Below are 21,692 nucleotides of genomic sequence, written 5' to 3' on the forward strand. Positions count from 1 at the left end.
AGTATGAGAGATAGGAATCACTCTAGGGGTATGTACTACACAACCCAGTAATACCAGGAGCATTGTTTTGTACTCTGGGACTTTTTGTGGGTGGAGGGTGGTAGAATGAGAACTGTCTCACCATCTTAAATTTCATTCTGCCAACTGTCCAGCATGGGCATTTGGTTTCCTCTTTCCAACTGCCCTGTTATAAATTGGATAGCCAGGTGGTGAAGGATAGAAGACTAGAGCCTAGTCTTCAGTTGCTTCCGAGCCTTTATTCACAGAGCTCCACATTACACCCACCCACACCCTAGTTCAGCTCTCTTATAAATGGATACAAGAGAGTTCCCAATTGATAAGCACCGCCTGAATACAATTAACACTAATTAATATAAATCACATGGATACAATTAACATGCCCTATGTGTCTGAATTAGTGTCTCTTAACTCATGGGCCTCCATACTCATAAAATTTACAGCACAGAAACAGGCCATTCAACCCAACTGGTCTATGCCAACTGGTTTATGCTCCACACGAGCTTTCTCCCACCCTACTACATCTAACCCTATCTGCATATGTTTCTATTCCTTTCTCCCTCATGTACGTATCTAGCTTCCCCTTAAAGGCATCTATGCAATTCGCCTCAACTACTCCATGTTGTAGCAAGCTCCACATTCTAACCATTCTCTGATAAAGGAGTTTCTCCTGAATTCTTTATTGGATTTATTAATGTCTGTCGTATTTATGGCATCTAGTTTTGGACTCCACACAAGTGGAAACATCTTCACTCTGTCTACCCTATCAAACCCAGTCATAATTTTAAAGACCTCTATTAGGTCACCTCTCAGCCTTCTCTTTCCTAGAGAAAATAGCCCCCAGCCTGTTGTCTTTCCTGATAGTTATAACCTCGCAGTTCTGGTATCATCCTTGTAAAAAATGCTTGAACCTTCTGCAGTGTTTCTATATCCTTTTTTGTAATTTGGAGACCAGTGTACAGTACTCAAGTGTGGTCTAACCAAAGTTCTATACAAGTTTAACATAACTTCCCTGCTTTTCAATTCTATTCCTCTAGAAATGAACCCCAATATTATTACTTTCCCCTTGTTCCTTTTGCAGTGAGATGGTTAAAAATCCTGCCAAAAGATGGGTTATTTCATTATCCCTGCCAATCAGAAACTAAACTGTTTGAGCTAGAAAGAACAGGCTCATTTCGCTTCACGTGGAAAGTCCCGACGCTCTTGCTGTGAGAATGAACAAAGAGGAAACTGTGGCATCACATGAACAGTTGGGAAAGATGTAAGCAATCTTACAACACCAGGTTATAGTTGGGAAAGAGTTAGTCCAAAAGCTAACAAGTATACCTTAATTAAATTTACAATACCTAGTCCCCTTTGAATACCCTGTGTAGATTCATCTTATTCAAAGAAAGTTAATGAATGTCAATTTCAACCATAAGGTCTTTCTTCCCCTCTCCTTTTCCCAGTATCAAAGCAGGTACATGATTTGGTATTCATATGTTGCTCAAGAAGAAAATTAAGTTGAAGGTTATCTCAGAAATATAGCAGGAATAGCTATAAATAAACATTAAAATCCAGCTCATGAATATTTTTTTAAAGTTCATGGGTGCAGTTGAATGTCATCCCAATGATGGAGTTCAAAACAAATTGATTGATTGGTAGTGGTTCCAAAATATATATATTTCATAATATAATTCAACTGGTTTTCCAATCAACTGTAAGGCTCAACAGAGCCTCCATTACAATCCGTATATTACGCCTGGAAAATAAAAAGTTTTTAAAATCTCCAACAATAATTAAAAGCTGAAGGAATGAGGCTCCACACTTGTAAAAGTTAATTTTCAGTAAGACCGAGGTTGTTTGGCAGTAATTAAGACTTACCATTCCATTAAAAGGGCACTTTGACTGGAATGGACAAGTCCTAACTTTTTGTGGAGAGTTTAGTCCATATCTATGACGTCAGTACAGGAACTTCATGCCGTTCAATACATTTGAATGGTGAGCCAGTCAGCGAGAAGCCGTTTTCGCGCAGCTTATGGAGGGACAGCGCATCTTGGACAGCAACTTCCAGATTTTCGCATTTAACTGCGCATGTGCGCTTGCCAGCAGTTGCTGTCCAATTTGGACATAAATAACGGTGAGCGCTATCAGCATCACCATTATTTTCACAGCAAAATCCGGCACAAGAACTCCGGTTGAGAACGCAGCCAGCCTGGACACGGGTTTCTTCCTGTGCTGCTCTGAACTGGCCACTAGGGGTAATGAGAGGGACGCTAGGAATAGCTTCAGTGGAAGTGCAATTGGAATAAAATTTAGCCCCAAATTCAAATCTCTTCAAGTGAATTTTAAGGCCTTGGCTTTCTTTCTTTGAAGAAATTTACTTCAGGTGAATGACCATTAGATCCAACAAAGGATTTTGTTTTAGATAAGTTGAACAGAACCAATTAACTAATTCTGGAAGGCTAAAGTGAAAGTAAATATCTGTCAAGAAAAGCATGATCATGTGCATCGTCACATTTGGTTTTGCTAAACTGATTGTTTTGCCCTAAGGTATAACCTAAAACCAGCGGTTAGATTGTGGAAAGCACTCATAATACATTACTTGTTCGTCCATTTGCAATTTTCCAAATTCTCGGCATCTCTCCTCCTCCAGCGACTACTTAAAAATGCAAATGGTACCTATCTCCTTCAGTGTGCTAGTATACTAACTGGGCTTATTTAACGTGGAGTAGAGAGAAAAGTATTGGAAGCCTAGAATAATTTTTGGGGTACATCTAAGCTAGAAAAAACATTTGTAAACAGAAATGCTTTGCCTTGTTCCACGCGTGACTGCAGATACTTGACTCTTCGGTCTGAGATATATGCCTTTTAACTGACTCATTAACTTTGCTGCTAAACAACCACTGCCAGTTCTATGCATTGCTCAATCTTAAAATCCTTTTACAGTTGTGCTTATGTGTTCTCACACATGATTAACTTTCAGTGGCTTTCATGGTGTATTGAACCAGCAACTGTATAATGTTTGGGTGTTGCAATAGGTTACCTGATCTTCAGTGGTTTATTGTTGAGCAGCTTAAATTTCTTTGATTCTTGGTGTTCCATGAAATCAAAATTGAGCTCTTGGACAGGCCAGAATTTGAAATGATTCTAGAACTGTAAAGACGTAAAATGTTGGTTTTCATTTTATAGTGTATTTTTCACCTACTTGCACTACACATTTAACCTAACCTGCCCTTCCAGTTGGCTAGTGACTGCTGCCTGTAATGCTGTGTGTCTGCAGTAGATTTGGATGAGTCAAGTGAGTTATAGCTGGTCTCCCTTTCTTTTCTCTTACTGGAAGAAATGGTTTGGTTCCATGTAGACTCAAATTGAGAACAAATTGAAGTAAATTATTTAAATAACCATTTGTTCCTGAGGTTGAACCACTATCCACTGAATTGAGAATTAAGCACAGTTTGTGTTCAAAGCTCTACGCAGATTAGTTGTTTGGAGATTTTCTACAGATTAAATGTAGTAATATGATTTAGTTCGGTGGAAACCAATTTCAGAGTTGATAACCACTATAGTTATGATAATCTAAATAAAATAGTAACTATATGTTACAACTTTCAATATTTTACAATATCAGTCTTTGTGATTTGAAGTAGGCATTACAAGACAATTGTCCCAGCTAGCTTCAATTTCTATAGGCTATAAGTGGTGTGACAGGATTTCACCCAAAGGTTCCAATTTTTTCACACATTTTCAGCTGAATAAGTAGAAAAAACAAGCCCAGCGTCAACACATTTACCTGGTGGTATGCCCTATATATTTAGTAAAATTTTAATTGACATATCTTTTGATCATTTTTTTGTGTATAAACCAACAGTTTACCGTCTACCTAAAATATTCCCTTTTACTAGATGCTTTACAACTTTTTAATTGATCTAGAATCATTCAAGACCTGTGTAATTATATGACCTTTTTGTATTTCAGATTTGTTTCTTTCTGAAAACTAAACGAGCAGAAAAAACATAACAGTTGAGAAGCATTTCAAAGCACTATAGAGTTGTGAAGTTGTAATAGGTTGGATTTGGGATACAAATGCACTCTAGATAAATTAGATACAGTGCCACGATTGAAGACTGCTCTAGTTGACGGTAGTGATTTAAATTGAGCAATCACAGAGGAATGTTCTGTGAACTTTCAGTGTTTGGTTCTCCACTGTATGTGAATACTTGACTAATTTATAAACGTACAAATGAAGTAAACCTGAAAGCTGCAGAACAAATTTTATATGCCATTGCTTATAATTTTGGAACAATGGTTGAAGTTGATTAAAGAAAGTGGTATCTTGTGTGGGTTTGGTGCTTTGGAGAATAAATGAGACTTCTGATCAATAATGCTTTGGTAACCATTTAGTAGAGAATTCTAGAGTCTGAATATTTTGTTTGAGAATAAAAATTTATTATGTAAGGGTTAAGAAAAATTATATCATGGAGATTTGCTAAATCCTTTTCTTTCCTCCGCCTCTTTAAAATGAAGCCAGAGAATTTGCTTCTAGCTAGTAAAATGAAGGGAGCAGCAGTGAAATTGGCAGATTTTGGATTGGCGATTGAAGTCCAAGGAGACCAGCAAGCATGGTTTGGTGAGTACATTGTAAAACGAATTTTTGGTCACCTCCAGTTTGATGCTAGTTAACAGATTACATCAGTTTACTTGTTGCACAGTTCTGATAAGTCATCAGTCAACGAACCTCCCTCTGGAGCTTTCTAAAGAATTCCTTGTGGCTTCTGCCAAAGCAAGTTTGGATGGCTGCAACAATCCCGCTTTCAATCTAAGGACCAGCTTGTAAGGTGCCCAGTTCAGCGGTGACTGCTCCTCACATTGCAATTCTCAAGGCCAGTGTTACCAACCTTACAGTACTGACTGAATCATTTGAAGCTAGTGCGTTTTTCCCATTATGACACAGTGTACATTCTATCCTCTTGAAGAGTTAAAAGTGGGTGGAACATACATTGCAAGCCTCGGCAAGAAGAAACAACCATACCTTAACACCTTTAGCCGCAGTTCCAGCACTTGTGCTTTGACTATTGGACTTTATATCCCATGTGCCTGCTGCTCTTGTCCTTCTAGGTGGTAGAGGTCGCAGGTTTGGGAGGTGCTGTCGAAGAAGCCTTGGCGAGTTGCTACAGTGCATCCTGTGGATGGATTCCCAAGATTATAGCTCCTTTGCCATTTTTGTGGTCCACCACCAAAATAATTGTAGGAGAATCTGGATAATTTACCATTGTTGCCTCCAGGCCAAGTATGATTTAGAGTTCCTGTACCCAACAGCTTGTAACAGGCACACTGAATCCATCAGTACTTGGTTTGTATATGAAAATCAGCGCAGGACCAAATGTTTCTCTAGAAAGGGTCAAATAGGCTCGATCACTCTAGCGAAAGACTGTCTTCTCAATGCAGTTTTTCAAATGAGAATGGCTTCTTGCCAGGCTTGCTGGAATGTTTATTCATAAATCAGATTTTCACTCCATTATCTTTGAAGGTTAGGGAAGAAATGTCATAGCTGTATCTTAAAAATTAAGCAGTGCTTGGTCACTTCCTTCAGAAACTTACATGGGCTGATAGATTCCATGACAGGACAAACTATACAGTCTTTTTAGGAATATAGGAACAGGAGACCATTCAGCCAAACAAGGCTGTTTCGAGATTCAGTTAGATCATGGCTGATCTGTACCTTAACTCCATTTACCAATCTTTGCTCCGTATCCCTTACCTAACAAAAATCTATTGATCTCAGCCTTGAAAATTTCAATTGACCCACCATCCACAGCCTTTTGGGGGATAGTTTCAGATTTCCACTACCCTTTCTGTGAAATGTCCTTCCTAGTCATTCCTAAATGACCGTGTTCTAATTTTAAGATTATGCCGTCTTGTTCTGTGTTCCCCTACCAGCGGAAATAGTTTCTCTGTATCAACCTTGTTGAATCCCTTTATCATTTCAAACACCTCATTTAGATCACCCCTCAAACTTCTAAACTCAAGACAATGCAAACCAAGTTTATGCAATGTGTCCTCACAATTTAAAACCCTACCATCAATTCTGAGGCAAAGACAGGGGGAAATGCAAATGAGACCAGAGTCGTTCAACTGACGGGTGCGAGAGTGTGGAGGAAGCAAGGCCGTGATTTGAAAATAAAGACTTCATATGGGACATTATTGGTTCACGAGGATAGTAGTGAGGCTTATTGTGGAACAGGATAAGGGCAGCTGTATTTTGGATAAGCTGAAGTTTGTGCAGCGCCAATGAAAGAAGTACACCAAGGAGAGCACTGGAATAATTAAGTCTGGGGTGAAAAAGGTGTGAATAAGAGTTTCAGCAGTGGATGAATTGAAGTAGGCGTGGCCTTGGGCAATGTTATAGAATTGGAAATAAGTGGTCTTGGTGATGGTGAGGATGTGGGGTTTGAAGCTTAGCTCATAGTGGAAAATGATTCCAACGTTGTACAAGGTCCCATTGTGTCTGGCGCAGAGAACAAGGCTTCAACCTTCACAGCATTCAGCTGATGGATGTAGTGGCTCATTCAAAGCTTGATGTGAGACTGGGGTCAAGAAAAATGGTGGCGATAGAGGCGATCATCAATAGAATGTATATAGAAGGAGAAACCATGCATGTAAATGATGTTAGTGAGCGGCTGTGCGTAGATGAAGAAAAGAAGGGGGCAAAGAATAGATCCTTGGGTGGGGGGGGGTCTCCTGAGGTGATGGCGTGGGGAAGGGAAGAAAAGAGAAACCAATTCCAGAGATTTTTTTTTATTCGTTCATGGGATGTGGGCGTTGCTGGCAGGGCCAACGTTTATTGCCCATCCCTAATTCCCTTTGAAAAAGTGGTGGTGAACTGCCTTTTTGAACCACTGCAGTCCGTGTGGTGAAGGTTCTCCCACAGTGCTATTAGGTAGGGAATTCCAGGATTTTGACCCAGCAACGATGAAGGAACGGCGATATATTTCCATGTCAGGATGGTGTGTGACTTGGAGGGAAACATGCAGGTGGTGTTGTTCCCATGTAACTGCTGCCCTTGTCCTTCTAGGTGGTAGAAGTCGTGGGTTTGGGAGGTGCTGTTGAAGAAGCCTTGGCGATTTGCTGCAGTGCATCCTGTGGACTTTACAAACTGCAGCCACTGTGCGCCAGTGGTGGAGGGAGTGAATGTTTAGGGGGTAGATGGGGTGCCAATCAAGCAGGCTGCTTTGTCCTGGATGTTGTAGAGCTTCTTGAGTGTTGTTGGAGCCATACTCATCCAGGCAAGTGGAGTGTATTCCATCACACTCCTGACTTGTGCCTTGTAGATGGTGGAAAGGCTTTGGGGACAGGAGGTGTGCCACTCGCCGCAGAATACCCAGCCTCTGACCTGCTCTTGTAGCCACAGTATTTATAGGGCTGGTCCAGTTAAGTTTCTGGTCAATGGTGACCCCCAGGATGTTGATGGTGAAGGATTCGGCGATGGTAATGCTGTTGAATGTCAAGGGGAGGTGGTTAGATTCTGTCTTGTTGGAGATGGTCATTGCCTGGCACTTGTCTGGCGCAAATGCAACTTGCCACTTATGAGCCCAAGCCTGGATGTTGTCCAGGTCTTGCTGCATGCGGGCACGGACTGCTTCATTATCTGAGGGGTTGCAAATGGAACTGAACACTGTGCAATCATCAGTGAACATCCCCATTTCTGACCTTTATAATGGAAGGAAGGTCATTGATGAAGCAGCTGAAGATGGTTGGGCCTAGGACACTGCCCTGAGGAACTCCTGCAGCAATGTCCTGGGGCTGAGATGATTGGTCTCCAACAACCACTACCATCTTCCTTTGTGCTAGGTATGACTCCAGCCACTGGTGAGTTTTCCCCCATATTCCCATTGATTTCAATTTTACTCGAGCTCCTTGGTGCCACACTCGGTCAAATGCTGTCTTGATATCAAGGGTAGTTACTCTCACCTCACCTCTGGAATTCAGCTCTTTTGTCCATGTTGGACCAAAGCTATAATGAGGTCTGGAGCTGAGTGGTCCTGGCGGAACCCAAACCGAGCTTCGGTGAGCAGGTTATTGGTGAGTAAGTGCCGCTTGAAAGCATTGTCAATGACACCTTCCATCACTTTTCTGATGATTGAGAGTAGACTGATGGGGCGGTAATTGGCCGGATTGGATTTGTCCCGCTTTTTGTGGACAGGACATACCTGGGCAATTTTTCACATTGTTGGGTAGATGCCAGTGTTGTAGCTGTACTGGAATAGTTTGGTTAGAGGCGCAAATAGTTCTGGAGCACAAGTCTTAAGCACTACAGCCGGGATGTTGTCGGGGCCCATTACCTTTGTTGTATCCAGTGCACTCAGCCGTTACTTGATATCTCATGGAGTGAATCAAATTGGCTGAAGACTGGCTTCTGTGATGGTGGGGATATCGGGAGGAGGCCAAGATGAATCATCTGCTTGGCACTTCTGGCTGAAATGGTTGCAAACACTTCAGTCTTGTCTTTTGCACTCACGTGTTGGACTATGCCATCATTGAGGATGGGAATGTTTACAGAGCCTCCTCCTCCCATTAGTTGTTTAACTTTCTACCACCATTCGTGACTGGATGTGGCAGGACTGCAGAGCTTTGATCTGATCCATTGGTTGTGGAATTGCTTAGCTCTGTCTGTAGCATGTTGCTTCCGCTGTTTTCAATGCATGTAGTCCTGTGTTGTAGCTCCACTAGGTTGGCACCTCATTTTTCGGTACGCCTGGTGCTGCTCCTGGCATGCTCTTCTACACTCCTCATTGAACCAGGGTTGATCCCCCTGGCTTGTTGGTAATGGTAGAGTGAGGAATATGCCGGGCCATGAGGTTACAGATTGTGCTGGAATACAATTCTGCTGCTGCTGATGGCCCACAGCGCCTCATGGATGCCCAGTTTTGTGCTGCTAGATCTGTTCTGAATCTATTCCATTTAGCACGGTGGTAGTGCCACACAACACGTTGAATGGTGTCCTCAGTGTGAAGACGGGACTTCATCTCCACGAGGAATATGCGGTAGTCACTCCTACCAATACTGTCGTGGACAGATGCATCTGCGACAGGTAGATTGGTGAGGACGAAGTGAAGTAGGTTTTTCCCTCACGTTGGTTCACTCACCACCTGCCGCAGGCCCAGTCTGGCGGCTATATCCTTCAGGACGCAGTCAGTCGTGGTGCTACCGAGCCACTCTTGATAATGGACTTTGAAGTCCCCCATCCAGAGTACATTTTGTGCCTTTGCTACCATCAGTGCTTCCTCCAAGTGGTCCTCAACGTGGAGGAGAATTGATTCATCAGCTGAGGGAGGCCGGTAGGTGATAATCAGCAGGAGGTTTCCTTGCCCATGTTTGACCCGATGCCATGAGATTTTATGGGGTCCAGAGTCAATGTTGAGGACTCTCAGGGCCACTCCCTCCTTCCTGGGCGGAAGCCAGACTGGAGGGATTTAATGGGGAATTTCATAGAAGTTACAACATGGAAACAGGCCCTTCGGCCCAACATGTCCATGTCGCCCAGTTTATACCACTAAGCTAGTCCCAATTGCCTGCACTTGGCCCATATCCCTCGATACCCATCTTCCCCATGTAACTGTCCAAATGCTTTTTAAAAGACAAAATTGTACCCGCCTCTACTACTGCCTCTGGCAGCTCGTTCCAGACACTCACCACCCTTTGAGTGAAAAAATTGCCCCTCTGGATCCTTTTGTATCTCTCCCCTCTCACCTTAAATCTGTGCCCCCTCGTTATAGACTCCCCTACCTTTGGGAAAAGATTTTGACTATCGACCTTATCTATGCCCCTCATTATTTTATAGACTTCTATAAGATCACCCCTTAACCTCCTACTCTCCAGGGAATAAAGTCCCAGTCTGTCTAACCTCTCCCTGTAAGTCAAACCATCAAGTCCCGGTAGCATCCTAGTAAATCTTTTCTGCACTCTTTCTAGTTTAATAATATCCTTTCTATAATAGGGTGACCAGAACTGTACACAGTACTCCAAGTGTGGCCTCACCAATGCCCTGTACAACTTCAACAAGACATCCCAACTCCTGCATTCAATGTTCTGACCAATGAAACCAAGCATGCTGAATGCCTTCTTCACCACCCTATCCACCTGTGACTCCACTTTCAAGGAGCTATGAATCTGTACTCCTAGATCTCTTTGTTCTATAACTCTCCCCAACGCCCTACCATTAACGGAGTAGGTCCTGGCCCGATTCGATCTACCAAAATGCATCACCTCACATTTATCTAAATTAAACTCCATCTGCCATTCATCGGCCCACTGGCCCAATTTATCAAGATCCCGTTGCAATCCTAGATAACCTTCTTCACTGTCCACAATGCCACCAATCTTGGTGTCATCTGCAAACTTACTAACCATGCCTCCTAAATTCTCATCCAAATCATTAACATAAATAACAAATAACAGCGGACCCAGCACCGATCCCTGAGGCACACCGCTGGACACAGGCATCCAGTTTGAAAAACAACCCTCGACAACCACCCTCTGTCTTCTGTCGTCAAGCCAATTTTGTATCCAATTGGCTACCTCACCTTGGATCCCATGAGATTTAACCTTATGTAACAACCTACCATGCGGTACCTTGTCAAATGCTTTGCTGAAGTCCATGTAGACCACGTCTACTGCACAGCCCTCATCTATCTTCTTGGTTACCCCTTCAAAAAACTCAATCAAATTCGTGAGACATGATTTTCCTCTCACAAAACCATGCTGACTGTTCTGGTGAGAGGAACGATATGCTGGGAGGCAACAACATGCTCCAGGACTTGAGAGGAAAAGGAGCTTAGAGATGGAGCAGTGTTTAAGAGGATGGATGGGTGGACTTTTTTTTGAGGACCTTGAGGAACATAGCTTAATTCTTCATGTTTAAGCCTTGGAGAAAATGTCTGATTTGGAAGAATTGGAATAGACAGGACTGAATAGTGTATTTTTTAAGCTTGCTGAAGGTGGTCATGATCTGACTCCATGGGCGTGATTTTGACCCCGAGCCGTGAAGGAACGGGAGGGGCCAAATTGCAGACGAGAAACCCGGAAGTATGGGTTTCCCGGATGTCCTTACGATTTTGACTTAAGGGCGTCTTTTATTTTGTCGGTTTGCCGTCCAACTGACCGGCCTGATTGACCAGCTGGCCTCAGTCAGAAAGGAGAGCAGCCAGGGAGAGGACGTGTTGTATGGAAAGGTGGGGGGTGCTGCATGGATGGGCACGGGGGTGGGGGGGTATGGGGGCGTGGGTTGGCATGGGGGGCACGGTGGGCATGGGGGTCACTGGGGGGAGTCAGTCATTGGGGGAGGGATCAGGGGTCAGTCACCGGGGGGAGGGGGGGGGGGTTGTCGGGATCGGGGGTCATCACGGGGGTCTCCGATCATTGGGGGTCATTGCGGGGGTCTGCAATCGTTGGGGGTGTGGGTTCGAGATGGAGGGGTTCCGCGATCATTGGGGTCAGAGATCGGGGCGGGGGGGTGCTCCACAATCATTGGGGCAGAGTCGGAGATGGTGGAGGGGGTCCACGATCGTTGGGGGGTCACTGCAGATAGGCTTGTTGGGCCTGGGGGAAGCACTCCTGCTCCTCCAGGCCCACAACCTGAAAGGCACTTACCTATTAGCTTCAGGCCTTCTCGCGTACTTACACGTGGCGTGAAAGAGAAGGCCCGAGAATCCCGGCCCCCGGGGGTTGAAATTGGAAACGCTGGAGAAATGGAGGCCCGGAGCCTCCTTGAGAGGTTTTAATCACCAACCCACCTACTGGGAGCAGGTTGGTCGTCTGCCCCTTGTCCCGCTCCGGTGAAAACCAGAAGTGGACGGGCTGGAGACGGGTCCGAAATGGTTGCAATTTTGAATGCTCAACCCACCTGTTTTTCCCTTTTAAAATCGTGCTCCATAAGTCCACCCATTCCTGATAAGTATTGGAGGGGCTGTATCCAGATAAACTCGACTAACAATTTTTGGTCAGAAGCTCTGGACAATGGGGCAAGACACCACAGGAAGGTGATGATAGCAGTTTTGAAGAGGAGAGAGGTGGTGCTTGTGGAAAAGTTATGTCAGCTAGCACAATGGTAGATTTCTCCCCCCTGCAGTTTTCTTCTCTGTTAGAGCAACAAAGACTGGTCTGCAGTACAGGACACTCTCTGACCAGCCATAAGAATTGTACAAAGAATGTAGGTGGTGATTTTGACTCTGGATGATCGTGTAAAACAGGCGATATTGGCTCAGCCACCCATTAAACATCTCTCCTGGTTTTTGATTCCATTGAAGATAGAAACGAGAATCAAGAGAGGTGTTTGATGGTTGACTGAGCCGATATCGCCTGTTTTACACCATCATCCAAAGTCAAAATTATCTCCATGATATCTGAATTAGAGCAACATATTGAGGCTTGGGATCCAAGTGATGATGCTAATGCAGCTACTGCAGGTGTCTGTTATAAATTTTAATGGAGGAGGACAAATAAATTAATTTATTGTGACTACAGTTTCTTTTCTCCCCACTGTTTATCATTTGTCACCAAAATTGACCTTTTGAATTTTTTTCGTCAGCTAAATGAGGAACATGTTTTCCTTCTTTCACACATAGAATCATGGAAGGATTGCAGCAAGGAAGAAGGCCATTCAGCCCATTGAGTCCATGCCGGCTCTACGCAAGAGCAATCCAGCTAGTCCCATTCCCCCGCCCAAACAGTTTGTTGAAATTTTGGTCACAATGTGTTTATGATCTGTGGAGACGACTGCAAAGCTGCTGTGTAATGCAGATCAGTAATACTTAGTTTGCATGATTTTTGGATGCCAAGTAAATTGTGTCATCCACATAAAATTTGGGTTAATTGTTTGAAATTAATACCTTCTGTTATCTGGATCATACTAACCAGATATTAAAGGGAAAAATACAGCTGTACAAAGCTGTTTACTTTATTAAAATGTAAAATTACTTTGAAATCAACTTTTATTCTGACAATGCCATGATAATTCACAGGGTTTGCTGGTACACCAGGGTACCTCTCTCCTGAAGTGTTAAGAAAAGATCCATATGGAAAGCCAGTGGATATGTGGGCTTGTGGTAAGTAAATTACATTGTTTTTAATATATTCCATCAGCCAATTTTAGTCAATTTGTTTATGCCCTCACCATACATACTGTTTTATATATATATATAAAAAATAACCAAGCACACACCTTTCCAGCAGGAATCCTTGGATAGTAGTGAGAAACGGGAACCATGGCTCTTCAACCCTAGCCCAAGAGCATTTCACCTGTTGCTCTGGCTGAAATCAAGTAGCACAGGCCAAGAATTGAACCTGGGACTTTTTAGTTTGTATGCTATTGTTAGGCCAGGCTATTGGGGGAGCTGCTGTTTATTTTAATTAAAGTAGTTGATTGATTCATTAACTGTTTTTGATGGGAATCTGTTCTCAAGTATTTAGTACTTGGTTGGGGAAGGAAGGAGGAAATTAGTTCTTTGGAATACTTTCTATATTGAAGGCACTGTACAAATGCAAGCTTTTTTCTTGCTTGGAGCGTGTCAATTTTGTACTGTCCTTTATCACTCCAAACTAAACAGCATCCATTTTTAAAAAAAACTTGTCTCTTATCTCTCTTCAACCACCTTTTCTTGAATCAGAGACCACTGAACCTGTCTTCATAATTTAGAATCCCATGTGTCTCAATATTGTTGCTCTTTTCAATATTGTTGTTGAAGGTGGGACTTCCAAAGCATCACTGCTTTATTCATTGATCTCAACAAGGATAGAATAATGTATGACTTTCCAGGATATTTGATTATCTCAATACTTGACTAGCCCTGTTAAGAGCTTCATGTTGAATGGATAATTTCACTGTACAGTCCACAATAACTTCCAAATCCTTCATTTCCTTAAATGGAACATATATAAAAATACGTGCAGCAGAAATCCTTGGATAGAGATCAGAATTGGGAGCCATGGCTGTTTCTTTTTCTTTCCCTGTATTACAGGCACTAAGGTTAGTTGCAGTATTGCAACTGCTGCCTGGCATGAGATTGCAGCGTCCCAAATAGCTCAGCACAGGCACATTTAGTGTTTCCCTATCCGTCTACCTTAGGTTTATTCTAATTAAACTTTCATCGGTTGTTCCTGTACCCATTCCATAAATTCACAATCAATTCTTCCCCATTCATGTTGCCTTACCACATCTCTTAGCATTCCCAATAAATGTTGTTTTACAGGTACCATCCACCTGCTGGTTAATGCAGATACTGTAAGTTTTGTGTTTGCATTGGTGTGACCAGTGTGTGGGGCTTTACTGTAAAATGCTAATTTGGCTTTTTTTTCCCCTCAGGCTCAATAATTCCTCCAAGCCATTCTAATCAGCAGCACCAGAGTCACAATGAAAATAAAAGAAATGCTCATAAGTTGATAAAGCAAATTTAAGATGATATTAGTATTAATCACAAAGTCCTGTTTTCAATCACTATTCAATTCATGCTGGAAGCACTGAAGCTCAAACAAAATATTGTTTTATGCATTCCAGCAATATACATGGAAATCATTGAATAAATTGGTTTCATCCCTAATTTGATCATCACAACGTAGATCAAAATGTAACAATATCAATAAGCAATGTTTCCTCAGTCCTAAATTTGTGATAGGATAGTTAATTTAACAAGTATTGTTGTTAAATGTTACATTTTATTTATCCAGTGGATTTGATCTCAAATCATTTTTAATTACTTCTTTTGCAATAGTTTCAATTCATTTTCAGTATTTGAATTCATTGTCTAGGTGGTATCCAAATTGGGTATTTCCATTAATGACAATCCTGTTGCGGTGCAATCCTAGAATTATTAAAACTGCTGACCTCCCCTTATGGGTCTCTGGTATTTTTCAGTCCACTCTTTATAGGCTGATGCACAGCTCTGTATAAGGAGATTGGGTCTTTAGTCTTGGCTGCGGTGGTTTCTGAGGTAACCCTTTTCTTTTCACTTGTCATGGATTTATCCATTATCTTCTTCACAGATCAAGTATTGGGAAACCTCCAGTCTAGGCTTAGAACCCATAAAAACAAGTTAAAAGGCTAGATATTTGGGATGAAGTCTGTACAGAAGCAGCCCTCGGGTCCGAGTAACCCCAGTTTTTAGTGTGCAGCAAGGGTGCTGAAAGGAACCAAAGACCAGTGATAGCGTGTATGTACATCCCAGCCTCAAACACTGAGAAGATGGCATTCCGAATTGAGCTTAAACTTTTTTGTTTTAAAGTTAAATTTTGGTTTGTATTTTTTCAAACGTAATAATTACTAATGTCTCATCCTGTTCTGTTTGACAGCCTAGCTATACTTTAGCCACACTAATATAGTTTAGACATTTAGTATTTCCTTAATCTCTGCAGGTGTTATTCTGTATATACTACTGGTTGGTTATCCTCCTTTCTGGGATGAAGATCAGCACAGGCTGTACCAGCAGATCAAGGCTGGTGCTTATGATGTGAGTAAATTGAATACTTCTTGTTAACTCTTTCAAACACTTGAAAGTATTTAATGCATGTAAAGCTTTTTAATTTACCTCTGACTGCCTCATAAGTAATGTGCTATTCATCATGCAGAATCCTAAGGAACACATTGCAATGGGTGCCACCTAAATATGAATTTTCCTTTTCTTTGTTTTTCTTTCCTCTCCCCAAAGTACAAAACCTAACACTACAGCCAGCAGTCTTTTTGACTGACACTTGACACCTAACCTGATGGATTGATTTATCAGCACACTGTTTCACAGAATATATTCTACCTCATTCAAGCTTTCTGTCCTCATGTTGCCTTTGAATACTGACATGATCGCATCTGGAGCAACGTTGTGATAACTGAACAAGTGTATCGATTAGTTTTATAAGCTGTTCAAGAAATAAAACAGTTTTCTTTGATGGGGAGTTTGCTAAAATCTCTAGAAATCTGGCATTCGGAGAAGTAGGAGGGGGAAGGAAAAAACAATAAAGGCTTCATCATCGAAAAATTGGATTATATTGATGAAGAACATTCAACTAATTGGAATTTGTTCTTTAATGTCAGTCTTCAAAGAGGTGGATTGACCTTATGTAAGGTTAATTCTCAGTGAAGCTTCACAATTACATGGCCTTCAGGGTATTTAGTTAGGAGACATTTTATGTCCAGCTAATGAATGAGCAGTTTTCCCTGCTTCACCTTTCTATCGTGTTTATATTACAGAATTGCTTACTCAAAGCAAGTCTGTAATATCCTTGGTCCAGGCCTGTGAAGTGGAATCTGCCTTCTTTACATTATAGGCCGTTTCTGCATCCTGGTGGCAACAAACAGGTGTGCATGCAATTTACAACTTTATTTTCTGGCTGCTGGGGTTTCTCTGATGGCTGGGGCAAACTGTATCAGTAGCCTGTATAGATGGCTGAAATGTGGTTCCACGTGTGTGTCGCTCAGTGTGTGTGCCTCGCCCTCGCTCTGCCTCACTCTCACTCTGTCTCCTGTGTTTTCTCTTTTATTTCCTGCTTCCTTGCTATTTGTTTATGTCTCATTTTTGTTTTATTTCTTCTGTCCCAATTTCTCCTCTTCTTTCTACCCTGGCAAGGCGGTGGAGCGTGTTTGTAGCTCTGCTGCACTTCAGAGAAGCAGCATTTGATTTTGGCATGAGGTAGGGATGTGACTGCCCTGTGATTTCTTCTGTGGAAATTCCAGTGTTGAGGCATGAGACGGAACATTATGGGACATCAGAACTGAAAGACATGTCTGAATTTTTCAAACCATTTCAACAAGGGAATGTTTTTCACCAGTTCAGAAAGGAAATCAATTACCCATGGTCTCGCAGATAGTTTGGAAGGGGTATAGGTATTTTATAAAAGTACTCCAATGATTTTTCAATCGGATAGTGTTAAAATTTATACTTTTTCCTCACAAAACACACTTGCAGTAGATTGAATATTAAACAGACCAGCTATCCCCATAAGTATAGTACTAATGTGAATTGCAACGGTTTTATGCAGGCAAAAATCAAGTTATTGATAATTGTCTGGGCAGCTCTGTCATTTCATGTGTTTTGTAGTTTCCATCACCAGAGTGGGATACAGTGACCCCAGAAGCTAAGGATCTTATCAATAAAATGTTAACAATCAACCCTGCCAAACGGATCACCGCCTCGGAAGCTCTGAAACATCCATGGATTTGTGTAAGTTGCTCTCTTTTTTTGCATCAATAACAACTGTATCATTCCGTGCAAACTGTTAGCAGTGGTATATTACTGATAGTTCAGTCCTTTAGCAGATATGGGGCTCTGCGGTCATTATTTAGAAATACAATTTAAAAAGTGAGTGTGGAGTTATCAGTTTTTTAAAAATCTGTTCCTGTTAAATAGTATCAAGAAAGACAGAACTTGGCTTTACATAGGATCTTCCACATCCCAAAGCACTTTACAGCTAGTAATTTACCTTTGAAGTGTAGTCACTGTTGTAATGTAGGGAAATGCAGCAGTCAGTTTGCACACAACATGATCCCACAAATAGCAATAAGATAAATGACCAGTTAATCTGTTTTCAGTGGAGTTAGTTAAGGGATAAATGTTGACCAGTTCTCCGGGAGAACTCCCTTGCTCGTAAAAAATGGTGCTATGCAATCTGTTATGTCCACCTGAAGGGCAGACGTAGCTTCTGTTTGGGTTTTGATCAGCCATGTCGAAACTGATTTTCACAAACCTCTTTTTAAAAACTTGCATGCAAACATGAGTCTTTAAGAGTTTTGCCTGAAATTGGCCACATTTGCTTTTATTTGCTTCCACCAGGCATTAGCATTACTAACAATCGGGGAGGGTGGTGCATGTTCCATGGGCAGATGGTGAGCATCAATAAGCTCGATGGTCTTTTTGTATGCTCATATGAATTCTTCAGCAGATAGAAGTCCCTAAAGTGGAGTGATTTTATCCAAATTATGAATCACTTCTAAAACGGTTAAGAAAAATACAAGGTGGTTTTTTACTAAACTTATAAATGTTACTATTGTACAACACACCACATCAGTATTTGTACAAACAGTAATGCTTATCTTGCATTTTGGTTTTGTTTTTCAGCAACGATCGACTGTTGCTTCTTGTATGCACAGACAGGAGACTGTGGAATGCCTGAAGAAATTCAATGCTAGAAGAAAACTGAAGGTCAGATATCAGTTTGCTCTCTTCCCTGACCCTGAAGATATAATCCTCAATCTAATTTTAGATGTCCTTTTGTTTTTATATGAAATGTGTTATGTTATGCATAGAGTTCAAATAGGAAAGCACTGGCGTAAGTATCTTGTGACACCAAGATGTTTCTTGGAAGCTACTGACTTGGGGGGGGAGAAAAAACATAAGCTTACTGGTAAGTACATATGTTTCTCTTGTAGTAGAATAAAGTGTTCCAAAAGGATGTAGCAAATGCCCATCTCTAAACTACAAACCTATATACTTTTATAATTTATAATCCTTAATACTCGTTTCACAATCAAATCTGCTATCTTTGCTGCATTTCCAAGGTTAGACATGGACACAAGACCTTTCTATACCTAGCCATAGTTGCCTAAACACTGCTGCTTGTTACTTTCAATGAGCAACAGGAGTGATGGAGAGCCAAGACTGGAAAGAAGACAGATTACATTTCCATGCTTAATTTTGGTAATATAGCAAAAGAATGGCTCCAGTCACAAGGTCAACCATCTTGTAATTTTTTTAACTTGCTAATGTGTGTGTGCATGTTTAAACATTACATGTAAGGGGTGCATTTTCACCGGCATACTGTTAAGATAAGGCTGTGGCTTTACAGCATGCTTCAGATCATGTGTCATGCATAGTTATAGCCCACTGTGCCCTTCACAACTTCCCCTTCCAAAACGGGCTGGATTTTGACATTGCTGGTGAGGAGTCATGTTACCATTGGAGCCAGATGTACTTGGTGGAGAGCATCACGATAACCTGCACTTGGAGGATTCCTCAGTAACTGCTGCAAGGGGCATCAGAACAGATCTCCTCACTCAAGTCTGCTGTTCTGTGGACCACAGTGAGCCTTACCACCTCCTTCCCTACTTTCCAATAAAGGGACATTCCTTTATCCACTACCCATCCTACAATATGACAACACATTAGCCCTCTTTGATGTGTTGTCATGCCCTACATGAACGTGCCAATAATCACCTGAGTGAATAAGTCAGTACCAAATAAATGCACCCTTTCCATATGACTCTAATGTCCATAAATAACAAAACACAATGTCAGTGCACTTTCTGTTTTATTATAGTGAAGTCCAAACTGAACAGGAGGCAACCTACTCTTTCCTAACAATGTGCTGCCACTGAGTGGCTACATGTGCTTTGCTTTCATCTAACCTACTGCTTCTTGTAGTTATAACCTAAGGGCCAGTATCGCGAGAGATGGCTTGGCTGCTCATGCTCTATAAAAGGACCATGGGACTGAGGTGGCCCTCCCTTCATTGCAGCTTGCACTTGGCAGGGATCCTCTTCTGGCTGCATCGCTGCAGTTTGTTACTGGGCAACCTGGCGTCTCCTCACAGGATCCACTGTCATAGTGCCACCTCCCATGACAAGAGCAGAGTGCCTCCTCATGAGCTCTTTGGCCTTCATTTCGTAGAGCACGAGGTGTACCAAGGTGGGGGTGCCCGACCGGTTGCCTGGCTCTTGTGGACAATGTGCAAGATGATTGAATAAATGTGAGGAAGACTTGCTGTTGAGGAGTGTGTGCCAAGTAGCATGGGAGAACTGAAAAAGAGACGTGAGGGTATCAGCCTGTTAAAGTGGAGGAAGGGTTTTAGGGTTGTGCATGTAAGTAATTGCTGTTATGGGACCTGGGTATCCATAGTTCAAGATTCCCAGTTAGAGACCCCCCTACCCCTTAAAAGAACTGCATTGTGAAAGGTTAGTTGAGGAAGTGTTGCTTTAAAGTGGTGCCCAGGGTGGGCAAAGAAGAAAAGGAGCAGTATTACCTTGCCTGCCCTGGTAAGGTCATTGAACTTCTTGCAGCACTGGTCTGCAGTCTTGTAGGTGAATGCAGGCATTCAGTGCCAGTGCCACCTCCCTTCAGGTGACATGAGTGACATTTCTGCCAAGGACACCCAGCAGTTTGTGTCTCCTGAAGACAAATTCCTTGGAGAATTTGCAGGTCTAAGTTTGTGAAATTATGGCATCCTCTCTGCCTGTGTACCACGCCTTGATTCTTTGTTAGGCTGCGTGTGTCAGCTGCTCCTATAGTCGACATTCTAGAAAAGTGTCAGAAAAAGATTAATGAGACATGCAGCGAAGTTAGCTGAGAGGCAAGCGAGTGAGCCTGCTTGTTCCCTAGTCTGCTGCTGAATTGTGCAGGCTGAACTGTCTTTTTAAAGACTGCCCTCTAATTTCCATCCACTTTAGCAGATTGCACCCGTTTTACATTGGATTTATGCCAATCACTGATACAATGGGTATGTAAATGAGAGTCTTCTGCAAATACCTCTCCAGGTGACCAGCATGCACAATTTTTTTTTCCATTGGTGTAAAAATGGCACAACACACCACGTGGAAATTCACTCCGTGTATTCTTGCATGTCGCTATAAATATTGCATGAACAAAACTTACACTGACTTGACCAAACACACATACGTGTGTAAAGGCTGAAAAGTTAATAAACATTTTTTTTTAAATCCTGCCTGTTGAGCTGAGCCAGAATGTGGACACATCATTCGATAATTGATTTTAGTTGTATATAAGATCTACTTTGCCAGAAGTTGTTCCTCATTTTTGTTTTCTTCAACCTTTCCAGGGGGCTATTCTCACAACAATGCTGGCCACAAGAAACTTCTCGGGTACGTGTGCAAATGATGCTGCTTGTGCATCCCCTGTCTACATATTAATTGTGCAGAAAGCTTAAAATCTTTTGGATTTAGAAACCATTTTCTTCCAAAATTCCACATCCATCTTTAGTCACTATTTGTGGTATAATGAAGTCAGCAATTTTAGAAATATTCATAATAGATTGTTTGTTACGCTTACACAACAATTCTCTGTGATAATTTATGTTTGTCAGATGCATATATCAATGTAAATTTGATCAATGTAGCAGTAAGTATTTCATAATGGTCAATGTTGTGTGGAGGAAGCATTTTATCAATTGCTGTCTGTTTTTCTAGGTTCAGTTTTTAACATTTATTTATTCACAGCTTTGTCTGCATTTGCAACTTTTGCCTCCAGTGTGTAAATTATCTAAAGCTATTAAAGCACCTGTTTGGTTTTATTCTGATTATCAAATGCCTCTTCAGGTCGTCTTATGGTAAACGGTATGATACGTTCTGAATAACTGTGGGGAGAAAAAGGATAAATTGGTCAATATAGTATTCTAAAATATTTTGGGGTAAGTGTGGGACCTAGGTTCATTGTAAGAGTCAGATGATACCTGATAATAAAGATAATTAGGTTTTTGAGTTTGTAGAGAAAAATAGGGCAAAGTAGCATATTGTAAAAGAAACTGGGTCAAAAGAAGAGAAAACTAGAGAACCGGGTTAATGTTCAATTTTATGTAAAGAGTGTATGCATAAATTTACAGCCAGTTCCAAATCTGCTGAAGGAAATCTTAATGATATAATTATTTAAAAATAAGATTCTTGATGAACTGAACCAACCAGGTTTTAGGCACTACAGTAGATTGGA

The 21,692-nt window shown here is 41.7% G+C and overlaps 1 protein-coding gene across 18 annotated transcripts in view; it reads left to right on the forward strand.

Annotated features, from left to right (window-relative positions):
* Positions 1-21,692, forward strand: part of LOC137325831 (calcium/calmodulin-dependent protein kinase type II delta chain) — a 419,005-nt gene that overhangs the window by 302,858 nt on the left and 94,455 nt on the right. For all 18 annotated transcript variants that reach the window (XM_067990934.1, XM_067990952.1, XM_067990937.1 and 15 more), the window contains 6 exons: positions 4,525-4,627; positions 13,017-13,100; positions 15,403-15,497; positions 17,079-17,201; positions 18,096-18,179; positions 20,809-20,851. In XM_067990934.1, coding sequence (XP_067847035.1) covers positions 4,525-4,627; positions 13,017-13,100; positions 15,403-15,497; positions 17,079-17,201; positions 18,096-18,179; positions 20,809-20,851 — 532 coding nt within the window. The remainder of the gene's footprint in view (positions 1-4,524; positions 4,628-13,016; positions 13,101-15,402; positions 15,498-17,078; positions 17,202-18,095; positions 18,180-20,808; positions 20,852-21,692) is intronic.

This window comes from Heptranchias perlo, chromosome 1, assembly GCF_035084215.1.
Source record: "Heptranchias perlo isolate sHepPer1 chromosome 1, sHepPer1.hap1, whole genome shotgun sequence".
Classification (NCBI taxonomy): domain Eukaryota; kingdom Metazoa; phylum Chordata; class Chondrichthyes; order Hexanchiformes; family Hexanchidae; genus Heptranchias; species Heptranchias perlo.